At 51.8% G+C, this 12,500-nt stretch overlaps 1 protein-coding gene across 5 annotated transcripts in view; it reads right to left on the reverse strand.

Annotated features, from left to right (window-relative positions):
* The window catches only part of zswim8 (zinc finger, SWIM-type containing 8), a 42,006-nt gene that overhangs the window by 15,244 nt on the left and 14,262 nt on the right, over positions 1 to 12,500 (reverse strand). For 4 of the 5 annotated variants that reach the window (XM_031578632.2, XM_031578631.2, XM_031578630.2 and 1 more), the window contains exons 6-13: positions 10,273 to 10,380; positions 9,463 to 9,544; positions 8,866 to 8,986; positions 8,354 to 8,555; positions 6,292 to 6,467; positions 2,674 to 4,162; positions 1,794 to 1,925; positions 1,123 to 1,302 (exon numbers count right to left, since the gene is read on the reverse strand). In XM_031578632.2, the coding sequence (XP_031434492.1) occupies positions 1,123 to 1,302; positions 1,794 to 1,925; positions 2,674 to 4,162; positions 6,292 to 6,467; positions 8,354 to 8,555; positions 8,866 to 8,986; positions 9,463 to 9,544; positions 10,273 to 10,380 (2,490 nt within the window). Of the gene's footprint in view, positions 1 to 1,122; positions 1,303 to 1,793; positions 1,926 to 2,673; positions 4,163 to 6,291; positions 6,468 to 8,353; positions 8,556 to 8,865; positions 8,987 to 9,397; positions 9,429 to 9,462; positions 9,545 to 10,272; positions 10,381 to 12,500 lie in introns of those variants that run through there. The other variant, XM_031578633.1, reaches the window with a different exon arrangement.

A 12,500-nucleotide genomic window follows, 5' to 3' on the forward strand; every position in this document is an offset into this window, starting at 1 on the left:
CACACACACACACACACACACACACACACAGGCACACACACACACACACACACACACAGGCACACACACACACACACCAGAAATGAAACTTTCATTAACGATCAGAGCTCAACCAAGACCTTCCCCCCCCCCTCCCCAAAATAACCCATTTGCAGCACTATAAGCTAAAACATGTACATATATATATTTGTCTTCTTTAACGCACTAAAACCATGACAGAATTCAAAAGAATTCCAACCTCACATGATATGCATTTGGAAGGCAGATGGAGGCGGGGGGGTAGGAGGCGGGACACACTTGAGTCAACGTGTCTGAATTCTAAAAATGCCCATAATAAGTCACATTCCCCACTTGGAGGCGAGAGGTGGGAGGCAGTGTATACTATCTCCTTCGTCAGATGCTGCTGACAGTGCCTGTCACGAAAGTGTGTGCCAAGACAAAAACTGGCAGGCTCTGCAATATCCTACTATGCAGAGGCTTCTGCACAGCTCCAGGGTGCCCCCCACACACACACACACACACACACACACACACACTCATGAGTCACTGGTCTGCTCACAGAGCAACCCACATTCCTGCTCGAATGCGAACGCCACTATGGTCAGGCTTTAAATCTCCTCTGCCTGAGAGCCAAGCGCAGGGAGGGAAATACCACTGAGGTGATTTCAGAGCGCCAGCGAGAGAGAGTGGGGAGCGAACATCAAGGTCATCCGTGAGACTCCCAGGAAGCATGACACCACTGAAGCGGATACATATAGTGCAGCTTGCATGGGAGGCTAGCCAGATGTTGGACTGATGCTAGAGAGACAAGGCACACTGAAGGTAAGCACCTCATATCATGAGTGAGGAGCTTTTCAAATCAACACACGAGGGTGTAAGGAGGATCCCCGCACTGTGTACCACTGTGCTCCAGCTCTCCATCCAGCTGTTTGAAGCCGTCTATGTCTCACGTTTACTGACCGCAGACTGTTCAACATTTCAACCCAGGCACACTTTCACACGGCAGGCGTACAGGTTATGCTAATGTTAGCCAGCATGGCGGCGGCCAGGGGGCAGTCACCGAACAGGTTACGCTAACGTTAGCCAGCATGACGGCGGCGGCCGCGGCCAGGGCCCAGTCACCTCGAGGGCCTTGGTGGAGGCCGGGGGCCGCTGCAGCTCCAGGGAGAACATGCCCATGTTGAAGGCCAGGTTGTGCAGCTCCAGACGCTCGCTCAGCACCGTCAGCAGGAAGGCCGCCTTGGACAGCGTGTTGGTGGCCACCTGGGTCTGGCGGCTGGTCGACACCTTGCTCTTCTTCCCCTGAGAGAGAGGGAGGGGAGGGGAGGGGAGGGGAGGGGAGGGGAGGGGAGGGGAGGAGAGGGGAGTAGACACAGATATGAGGCGAATCCATGATTGGTATAAATGACCACAATGGAATTGATGTAAAAAGTAACTAAACAGAAAAGTTTTTTGAAAGAGTGCAAAAGTGGAGAAAAGACGAATCGTGCACATAGGAGGACAAGGTAACTGCAACGCAAGAGTGTGTAGGGGTGAGAGAGCGTGTGTGAGTGTGTGTGTGTGTGGATATGAGTGTGAGTGTATGTGAATGTGTGTTTATGTGAGTGTCAGTGCATGAGTGTGCCTGAGTGCGTACGTGCATGAGTGATTGTGTGTATGAGTGAGTGTGTGTATGAGTGAGTGTGTGTATGAGTGAGTGTGTGTATGTATGTGAGTGCATGAGTGCTTTAGAGACAGCAAGGAGGAAAACAAGGGACGAACCGCTGAAAAGATGACATGGTTGTCGTGGTTACCTTTGTTTGTGGTTGCTCCACCTTCAGGTCAGGAGGATTGGCCAGCAAGTCCCTGGCCAGCTCCACAGCCAATCGGCACGCATCATTGCTGTAGCCATGGGCGTAAAGGGCCTCTGCACACGCAAACAGCACCTACAACGGGCAGCACATGTTTACATCATAGCCATCAGTCACCAATGGACTGGATACAACTCCACATGACTAATACCACTATGACTCATATGGTCAGGAAATAAGGAGGTTATTTTCTGCCTGCTTGGCAGAAAGACCAGAAAACATCATCAATATTCATGACACCACTTTGATGCCTTCTGTCACTTCAAGTGTAGTTTAATGTCCACCCTCAGTGGATACAAGTCAGTTTGCAATGCATGTCATGTTGATATAAAAAGAAGGGTTGATACGTAAAAAAAATACACTGCAGTAAATGGCCCTCAATCCGCTGTATTTTATCTTCCAAGACAATGAAATACTTAGCTCTCTCCCTCACTCAGGCTAAGGATCATGTGACGTCTTAAAGTCTCAGCGTGATCTAAGTGAATCTCTGCTCTCACCTCCAGGCTAAGGATCATTTCTGCTTCGGACGTGACGTGACGTCCTAAAGTCTCAGTGTGATCTAAGTGAATCTCTGCTCTCACCTCCAGGCTAAGGATCATTTCTGCTTCTGACGTGACGTGACGTCTTAAGGTCTCAGTGTGATCTAAGTGAATCTGTGCTCTCACCTCCAGGCTAAGGATCATGACGTGACGTGACGTATTAAGGTCTCAGTGTGATCGAAGTGAATCTCTGCTCTCACCTCCAGGCTAAGGATCATTTCTGCTTCTGACGTGACATGACGTCCTAAGGTCTCAGCGTGACCTAAGTGAATCTCGGCGCTCACCTCCATGCGGCCCTCCTGCTCCAGCGGTTTGATGCCGGCGAAGATGTCCGGCTCCTCCTCGTGGTTGTTGTCGGGGATGCCTCTGTCAGCCCCCTCCTCTGAGGCAGCACTCAGGTAGTAGGCCTGATAGTCGTCCTCCCCGACTGGGTCTCCTCCAGCAGCAGCAGCAGCAGGAGCAGCAGCAGCTACTCCTCCTCCTCCTGCTCCTCCTCCTCCTGCTCCTCCTCCTCCTCCTCCTGCTGCTCCTCCTCCTGCTGCTGCTGCTGCTGCTTCGGGGGCCGCGGCTGAGGGCCCCGCCGAGGCCCCAGCTGCCTCTCCTTCTTTGCGGGCCCCTCGCGGCGGCTTGCCCATGACCGGGGCAGGAAGACTAGGGTCCGCGGCGACGGTGGCGGAGGGTGGGGCGTCGTCCACCAGGTCCTCCTCGGCTCCGTTCTCCTCCAGCTCGGCCTCCACCTCAACCCCTTTATCGGCAGTCGGCGCGGCGGACCCGGTGGCGGCGGCGGTGACGGCAGCTCCAGGCAGGGCAACCTCCTTAGGGAAGGCGGGCACCTCGGCCGGCGGAGGCACGGAAGAGTGGGCAACACGCTTGCCCTCGAAGACCCGCTCCTTGGCCGTGCCGGCGCTGCCACCGCTGCCGTACTTGCGCGGCTCTCTGAGCAGCGGGCTGGGCGCGGGCAGCATCTCGGGGGGCGGCGGCAGGAAGTCGAAGCTGTTGGTGTTGCTGGCTTCGGCGCCCAGCGCCAGGCTGGAGCCGTCGTCCAGGCTGAGCTCGGCCATGTCGGGCTCCAGGGAGCTGTCCTCGCTGCTGGTGCGCCGCTTGGCACTGGGGTGCTTGCCCCCGCTCCCCCCCCCACCGCCTCCGCCGCCACCCCCTCCTCCTCCTCCTCCTGATCCCCCGCCGCAGGACGCCTTGCCTCCCTGCGCCAGCTTGGCTTTGCTCCCCGAGGAGGAAGAGGAGGAGCCGCCCGTCTTGTACAAGCCCTTCCCCTCGCCCTCCAGCGCGAGAGCCACGCCTCCTCCCAGACGCATCAGCACCCCGGGCCCGCCCCCCGCCGACAGACCCTTCCTCTTGCTCACGATGGTCTCCTTGGGGCGGACAGCCACTTCCTGTTGGGGCTGGTGGCTGTTGCTGCTGCCGCTGCGAGGTTTGTGCTCAGATGATCCTCCGTCGCACACCCCCGCCCTTCCTCCTCCTCCTCCTCCTCCTCCTCCTCCCCCAGGCTCCAGCTGATCCCCGCTCAGGCCGGCTTTGGCCCCGCGCTGCAGCTGCACCGCCCGAGCCCAACAGAAGGAGGCGCTCTTCTTGTCAGTGCTGGAGTAGGTGATGCCGGGCAGCGGGTAGGCCACCTCCCAGTTGAAGTAGCAGGACTCCACGGCCGGCTTGAACCCCTGGAAGAGCTTGTCCAGGGACTTGCGGTGCTGGCCACGCTTGACGATCTCAATCACCTTCAGGTGCCACTGCTTGAGCTGGGCAGCCAGTTCCAAACGCCTGCAGAGAGAGAGAGAGAGAGAGAGAGAGAGAGAGAGAGAGGCCTGGGTCAAACAGACACCACACTCACATGGCATATGACATGACTTCACTATCTGAGAGAAGACAGACTGCAGGCGTTTGTAACACAAGAACAACCAACTTGAAACCAAAAAAAAAGTAAGCAAGGAAGTAGGAACAATCTTAGTATTTAGTATTTTATTTAACTTTTTTTTTTTTTTTTGCTTTCAAGTAATCTTCTCTGCAGATTGTATCGCCCACGGCGAGAAATCAAAAACAAATGTAGTGTTCCATTTCCTGAGCCTAGTTTATTTCTAAATCTCTCTCACACACACACACAGACACACACACACACACAAACAAACACACACACACACACACACACACAAACAAACACAAAAGAGAAAGTGTCCGTGCAAGCAGCCCGTGCGGACGGATACCACAGAAAGAAAGTTCTGTGCAGATGCCAAACTGTCATTATGTTTTAGTGCAACTCCGATCTCCACAAAGACCTCATTTACCCCACTGTCAAATGAAAGCACTTAGCAGAGGCAGAGCCAATGCAAGCAGAGAGAGAGAGAGAAAGCAGGGGAGAGAAACAGACTGAGGGAGAGAAAGAAGGAGACCAAAGAGAGAGTAGAGAGGGAGATAGAGAGTCAGTGAGAGCAAGAGAGAAGAGAAAGGGAGAGAGAGAGAGAAAGAGAGAGGGTGAAAGAGAGAGTGAGGTAGAGAGAAAGGGGGAGAGAGAGCAAAAGAGAGAGAGGGGCAGAGAGAAATGGAGAGAGGCAGAGAAAGAGAGAGAGAGAGATCAGTAGGCAACACAGAATCAGTACTTCAGATTCCACTTGTGACATGTAGTCAACACTCTGTTTTACTACAACGCTTTTCAGGCACAAGCCCAGATCATGTTAGCTAGCTGGGCAGACTGATTAAAGAGCCCAGATCATGTTAGCTAGCTGGGCAGACTGATTGAAGAGCCCAGATCATGTTAGCTAGCTGGGCAGACTGATTGAAGAGCCCAGATCATGTTAGCTAGCTGGGCAAACTGATATGAGAGAAGAGTCCAGATCATGTTAGCTAGCTGGGCAGACTGAGATGAGAGAAGAGCCCAGATCATGTTAGCTAGCTGGGCAGACTGAGATGAGAGAAGAGCCCAGATCATGTTAGCTAGCTGGGCAGACTGAGATGAGAGAAGAGCCCAGATCATGTTAGCTAGCTGGGCAGACTGAGATGAGAGAAGAGCCCAGATCATGTTAGCTAGCTGGGCAGACTGAGATGAGAGAAGAGCCCAGATCATGTTAGCTAGCTGGGCAGACTGAGATGAGAGAAGAGCATCAGGCCCCACAGATACATGACTCCAGTGAGGACAAGAGAGAGACTGTGATTACATCTGTACCACACGGCGCTGAGCATCCCGTCTCAAACACCGGCGTGGAGGTCAGAGGTCACAGCAGCAGGACTAGAGGTCACAGCAGAGGTCAGATACCACAAGAGAAAAAAAAGAAAAGAAAAAAAGGCCAGCAGAGGAGAATAAATCTTCACCAGCCACCACACCACTAGTAGCTTTCTATTAATGGAATTTCTTAGACTTAAACATTACTCCGAAATACATTAAATAAAAATGTATTAATAAAAACAAAACCCGCCTGCATAGCTTTGAGTTGGTTAAATAGCAATGACAGGGCAGTGACTAGCTCTCCAACCAACCTGGTGAGTATCTATGGTACTTGACACAACCTGGTGAGTATCTACTGCACTTGACACAACCTGGTGAGTATCTATGGTACTTGACACAACCTGGTGAGTATCTACTGCACTTGACACATCACTGATGCAACCGCTGCGTTTGAACATGTACACAGAACGTGTGTCACATCCCCTTCACCACACAGGTGCACTGCAGGCGTGAGGTCACATCCCCTTCACCACACAGGTGCACTGCAGGCGTGAGGTCACATCCCCTTCAACACACAGGTGCACTCTAGGCGTGAGGATGTGTGTGTGTGTGTGTGTGTGTGTGTGTGTGTGTGCGTGTGTGTGTGTGTGTGTGTGTGTGTGTGTGTGCGTGTGTGTGTGTGTGCGTGCGTGCGTGCGTGCGTGTGTGTGTGTGTGCCAGGCGGTGCACTCACCTCTGGGGGCTCATGGTGGGGTCCAGCACGGCCAGCCTCCACAGCACCACCATCTCGTCACACATGCTGGCACAGGCGTGCGCCGCCACCTCCGTCTGCCCGTTGCTGCGGCCCGTGTGCCCGCTGGCGCTGCTGTGGGAGGCCGAGGTACGCACGCTGTACCACCAGCCGATGATCTGAGAGGAGGAGGGGGAGAGAGAGAGGGAGGGAGGGAGAGGGAGGAAGAGGAGAAGGGGGAGAGAGAGGGGGGAGGGAGAGGAGGAGAGAGGGGGTGAGAGAGGGGGGGGGGGGGGGGGAGAGGGAGGGAGAGAGGAGGAGGAGGAGGAGGAGGGGGAGAGAGAGGGGAGGAAGAGGAGGAGGAGAGAGGAGGGGGGGAGAGACAGAGGGAGACAGAGGGAGGGAGAGAGGAGGAGGAGGAGGAGGAGAGAGGGGGGGAGGGGGTGAGACAGAGGAAGGGAGGGAGAGGGAGGAAGAGGAAGAGGAGGAGGAGGAGGAGAAGGAGGAGGAGGGGGGGGGGGGGGAGAGAGACAGAGGGAGAGAAAAAAGCAGGAACGAATGAAAGCTGGGTCAGAATTGTTCTTTTCAATCACAACCTGTCCTATTCCTTACAAAAGATGATGGGATTTCCCACAGGAGTCAAGTTCCCATTCAGTCAAGGTCTTTATTCATCTATTCTAAATACTGAACTGAGAGAGAGAGAGAGGGAGAGAGAGAGAACAAGATTGATAAAGTGAGAGAGAGAGAGAGGGAGAGATAAAGACACAAAAGAAAGAAAGTGTGTTGTGTTTCCATACAAGACACTGCGTGTTTATCTGTGTGTATCTGTGTTAAAGACCTGGGGCCAAATGTATCCATCTTTGTGTACAACCTTTTGTGGACGCACAATCACACGATTTGTGTATAGAGGTTTCTCGTCAGAGTTATCTAACCCAACGTATACAAAATGTACGCCCATTCTCTTCATAAGTCAAAGCAGCATAAAATCAAGTGCACATGAATGCGCTTAAAGTCCACCCCCACAATTATCTTTCTATGGGTGGAGACACACCTTAAATTGGTCGGTTAGCATGTTAGCATGTATCTTCCAGGTAAGCTTCCCAGGGAAGGCGAACCTATGGATGAACATTCCCTTGTTGCGCAACATGCAGGTTTTATTATAACCAGCTGCCGTGAGGGTCGAGCCTGAGTTCAAAATTAAATTAGCACTAATATGATAAATAAAACAAAGGATTAATTCATATATTGACAACGTATTCTTACAGAGATCAGGTACTTCTCCATTTCGCAATTTCCACTGTTCACTATTTTAACAAAGTATTAATGAATCATCCAGGCCACTGCGCTCCAGCGTTTGGAAGTGTCATGGAGGCTCAAATGATTTGGATATAACTTTAATATGATATAACTTAAATAGAAGTTTTTAAGATCATCAAATTGATCATCCTCTCCTGGTACCCAGTATAAAGTCAGTTGCTCTGAATACACTGTGAAAACCTGACAGTGCTGCAAAACAACCTTTAATACACACGGACCGTTTAGCCTACTTGCATAACCATCAGTCCTTCTTGGTGTCTCTAATCCGCAATTTACATTATTATGCATACGCCACCTCCAGACCATGTGATACCAGAGATACACATCTTGAAGTAGGTTTTCATAAATACGGTTTTATACGTAGAAAAGTGTGTGAGTGTGTGTCTGTGCGTGTTACTGCGTGTGTGTGACTCTGTGTGTGTGACACTGTGTGTGTTTGACTGCGTGACTGTGTGTGTGTGACTGTGTGTGTGTGACTGTGTGTGTGTGACTGTGTGTGACTGCGTGTGTGACTGTGTGTGTGTGTGTGACTGTGTGTGACTGCGTGTGTGACTGCGTGTGTGACTGTGTGTGTGTGTGACTGTGTGTGACTGTGTGTGACTGTGACTGTGTGTGTGAGTGTGGGTGACTGCGCGTGTGACTACGCGTGTGACTGCGCGTGTGACTGCGTGTGTGTGACTGCGTGTGTGTGCATGTGTGTGACTGTGTGTGACTGTGACTGCGTGTGTGAGTGTGTGTGCCATCACACCTGTTCATAAGTAAGACACTGCTCTGTGAGTATCTCCAGGAGCGGCGCGGCGTTGCTGTCCCTCCTCTTGAACATCTCCCTGACGATGGACAGAAGGTTCCAGATGCCCTCGGGCTCCCGGCCCCTCAGGGGCCTCAGGAGACACGCCCACTCTGCTGCAGCCGGGGGCTCCGTGGAGGACAGGTACATGGAGTTCACATCACTGCACAAGGGTCAAACACACACAGAGACACACAGAGACACACACACACACACACACACACACACACACACACACACACACACAGAGAGAGAGAGAGAGCGCGCCATTACACAATAGCAACAAACTTTCAAACTGAGCAAACTTTCAAGTTCTAGCTATTTCAAGATATTTTAAATGGCGTTTTTAAATGTGCAATGACAGTACTGTAGTTTAACACAGGGTTTGTCTGACACCTCTCCTGACTCAAACCCAAAATGCACTGACCCTCCCTAAACAGCTTCTAGATATACACATATGGTTTCATATTTACCTAAATACTACTGGTGAGGGACCGCAGAACTTGTGCAGCGTCTTTTTGATGTTGTCGCTGAGTGTGGACTCGTCCAGGTACCAGGTGCTCTGGTCTGAGGCCGAGGGTCCGGCCGTGGGATCTGCAGACCAGGACACAAAGGGAGAGAGAGAGAGAGAGAGAGAGAGAGAGAGAGAGAGAGAGAGAGCGGACAGAGGACACTGTGAGAGTTGAACTGAGCCTCCAAGCAGAAAATGTCTGAACACATCTCGCACATCCCTCTGTGTTGTTACAGGTTGCTGTTGTGCTGTTGTGCTGTTGTGCTGTTGTGTTGTTGTGCTGTTGTGCTGTTGTGCTGTTGTGTTGTTGTGTTGTTGTGTTGTTGCTCTCCCATACAGGTTGTGTAAACACATGTCTGCATCCATACGCTCAAGTGACCCTTTGCGAAGCCAAAGCCAAAACCGATACAATCATTACGACTCAATTAAGACATTCAGGAAGGCTGTTCAGGAAGTGCCTCTGAGGAGAATAAAGGGGGCGGTTGAGGGCCTACCTGGGGCTCCACACACTGTGTTGATGGTGGTGTACTGAGAGTATAGAGAGCGGTTGAGGGCCTACCTGGGGCTCCACACACTGTGTTGATGGCGGTGGACTGTGAAGACAACAGTTCATCCAGAAGCCTCTGTGCTGTGGGCAATATCTAGAGAGGGGGGTGTTAATCACAAGACACCACATTATTGCAAAGAATATGACTCAACAAGAACAAGATCTTCTGGTTTCTATTTAAGATGGGACATTGACAAGGGGGATAGTCTCAAAATGTCTTTTAAAGGATACGCTGCCAGGGACTAACTAAGTCAAGCATGAGACCGCAAGAACCACTTTAAGACAGAACAAAAAACCCTCTCCCAACACGGTTACGCCGATAATATTACATGATCCAGGCCAAGACACACGCTCAACACACACACACACACACACACACAGAGACAATGCAGTCACTGTGTCCCCTTCTGACAACAGGCCCATATGGCTGGAGCTGAGAGGCTGAAGTTTAGTCAACCAAAGGTTAGAGCAGAGAGTTGAAACCAACGCGACCTCTGACCCCCCCAGAGCTCAGGAGAATAAAGATTTTCCCCGAAGCTGGAGTCAGCACAGTTCATTTCTTTTTATTATTATTGGAGATTTGGGCAACAGAGGAACCTTGTTTTGAGTAACTTCGATTCAAGCCAGATTTCTCTAGAAAGAAACCTTATCTATCGTGCACTCACTCTCTCTCTCTTTCTCTTTCTCATTCTCATTCACACGCACGGACACATGCACACTCATGTACACACACACACCTGCTCGACAGAGGTTTGGTTCTGTGTCAAGAGGTGGTTTTCACCGCCTCTACAGTACGCACACGGGTGCCCCCTGGGACCTTACCTGTTGCGGAAGCTCACTGATGAGGTACTGGGCGAACTTCTGCAGCTGGTCCCTCTGCAGCCTGGACAGCGACTCGGACACCGGCGCGCGCAGACACACAGCAGACGCCTGGCCGTGGAGAAGAGAAGACAGCACACATCAATCTGGGTTTATGGAGCACACTTCATCAGGCCACACACACACACACACACACCACCACCACCACCACCACCTGGAGTCACACTGATCTCAGGTCAGCGTCCTCCTCCAGCTCCTGCGTTTCAGGCTGGTTCATCATCATCACTCTCGTGCAGGGGCGAGGCCCGGCTAACATCACCTCGGCGACAGGGCAAGCCAGGGAGACGCTGCGAAAGGCCGAGCGACCCATCGATCACACACACAGCCCCGATCGCAGATTAATCGTAAGCGAACGCCTGACGGCCGAACGCGTGAGACAGCGCGTCAGAGACGGTGGCGAGGCCCTGACCCTTGACCCTTGCTCCGCAGACACATCTCCGAGGCTCTCGGCCTCCTTCAGGAGCCGTGTGATTGGCCTCCTTCAGGAGCCGTGTGATTGGCCTATGCATAATACGTACATGACCCACAGCCAGCCGAGGAGGCCGATGATGAGGGCTAATTCTCATCGTGCTTCTCCAGATGGCCGTAAATGGGCCCCATGTTTGAGTATCTATGGTGAAACAAGGATGGAGGTGTTTATTGGGGGGGGGGGGGGCGTGTTTGAGTATCTATGGTGAGACAAGGATGAAGGTGTTTATTGGGGGGGGGGGGCGTGTTTGAGTATCTATGGTGAGACAAGGATGGAGGTGTTTAGTAGGGGGGGGGCGTGTTTGAGTATCTATGGTGAGACAAGGATGGAGGTGTTTAGTAGGGGGGGGGGGCGTGTTTGAGTATCTATGGTGAAACAAGGATGAAGGTGTTTAGTAGGGGAGGGGGGGTGTTTGAGTATCTATGGTGAGACAAGGATGGAGGTGTTTGGTGTGGGGGGGGGGGGGCGTGTTTGAGTATCTATGGTGAGACAAGGTGTTTGGTGGGGGGGCGTGTTTGTGCCATACTGGGAGAGATGGGACTGGTGCTGAGGAGAGAGGAACAAGAGGCACTGACATTTCAGAGTCTGAGACTCCTGGCGACTGTGGCATAATCTGCCCTTCGCTGCTCGTGGCATCTCATCCTTTTTTTTATGAGCTGGATTAGTATGCATCGGCCGTGTGCTCCGGCCCCCATCCCTACACTGTAGGTGAGGGATGACAAATTGGCCAGCCCGTCTCTGCTGTTTGATCTATGCGTCCTGCATTGAGCAGTGACTCTACAGAACGACTGTCTTGTTTTTCTCGGCCCACCTCCCCGAAGCAGCCGAGACGGTGAGCGAGCGCGCGCGGTTCTGCAGAGATTGATTCCCCGGCCCTTCTTCTCGACCTCCCTCTCCCATCTATTTGAAGGACAAACCACATTAGAAGGGGGTTTATTTTCACGCTTCCAAAAGAGGGCCGTGTCCAAACGTGGCCCAGGGATTAATGAGAGGCGCGTATCCGTGGCGACAGGTCTCACAGAGAGAGAAAGAGGTGAACCGCACAGGCTAGGCCGTCTGGCTGCCGGGAGCCAGTAATTACCTTGAAATGATTAGGTTTAGCTTCAGCATCTGGACAATAGTGACTAACCAAGCTGCCTTATCGGGTGAGGTGAGGTGAGGTCAGGAGGAATCTATGGAAGCCTGCAAAATGAGTCTCTTTAAAATGAGTGAGGGCAACAGCGAGTTTGGGTAGTATGTCGTTCTCGATCAGTAACAGCTCCAAACCTTAGATATGCAGAAGCACAAATACAGTGTCCTAGAAAAGGCTGAGATTCAATTAAATCAAAGACAGTCAATGTGAAGAACCGTTTAAGGGAAAATGACACTGGAATGTCTGAAAATGTTTACCTACCTCTTCAAACCACATGTTATCAACTATATAACAAATAAACAATATAATCTACCTAAACTCTTAATTTAAATCAATAGGGATGCACGATAATATCGGCACAACATCGGTATCTGCAGATAAAAGCTTCAAAACTTAATTATCGGCATCTGCAGATATTAACATTTCTGCCGATGTACCTGGCCGATAAAGTGACGTTCAAATTATGCGCACGCGAAGCAAATGTTTTGGTTACTATGAGCGCCAGCAACGTAATTCAACACGTCGGCTGTGTGGCAGTACTTCATAGTATCAGAGGATGTTGACATGCTA

This window comes from Clupea harengus, chromosome 13 (genome assembly GCF_900700415.2).
Source record: "Clupea harengus chromosome 13, Ch_v2.0.2, whole genome shotgun sequence".
In the NCBI taxonomy this organism is placed as follows: Eukaryota; Metazoa; Chordata; class Actinopteri; order Clupeiformes; family Clupeidae; genus Clupea; species Clupea harengus.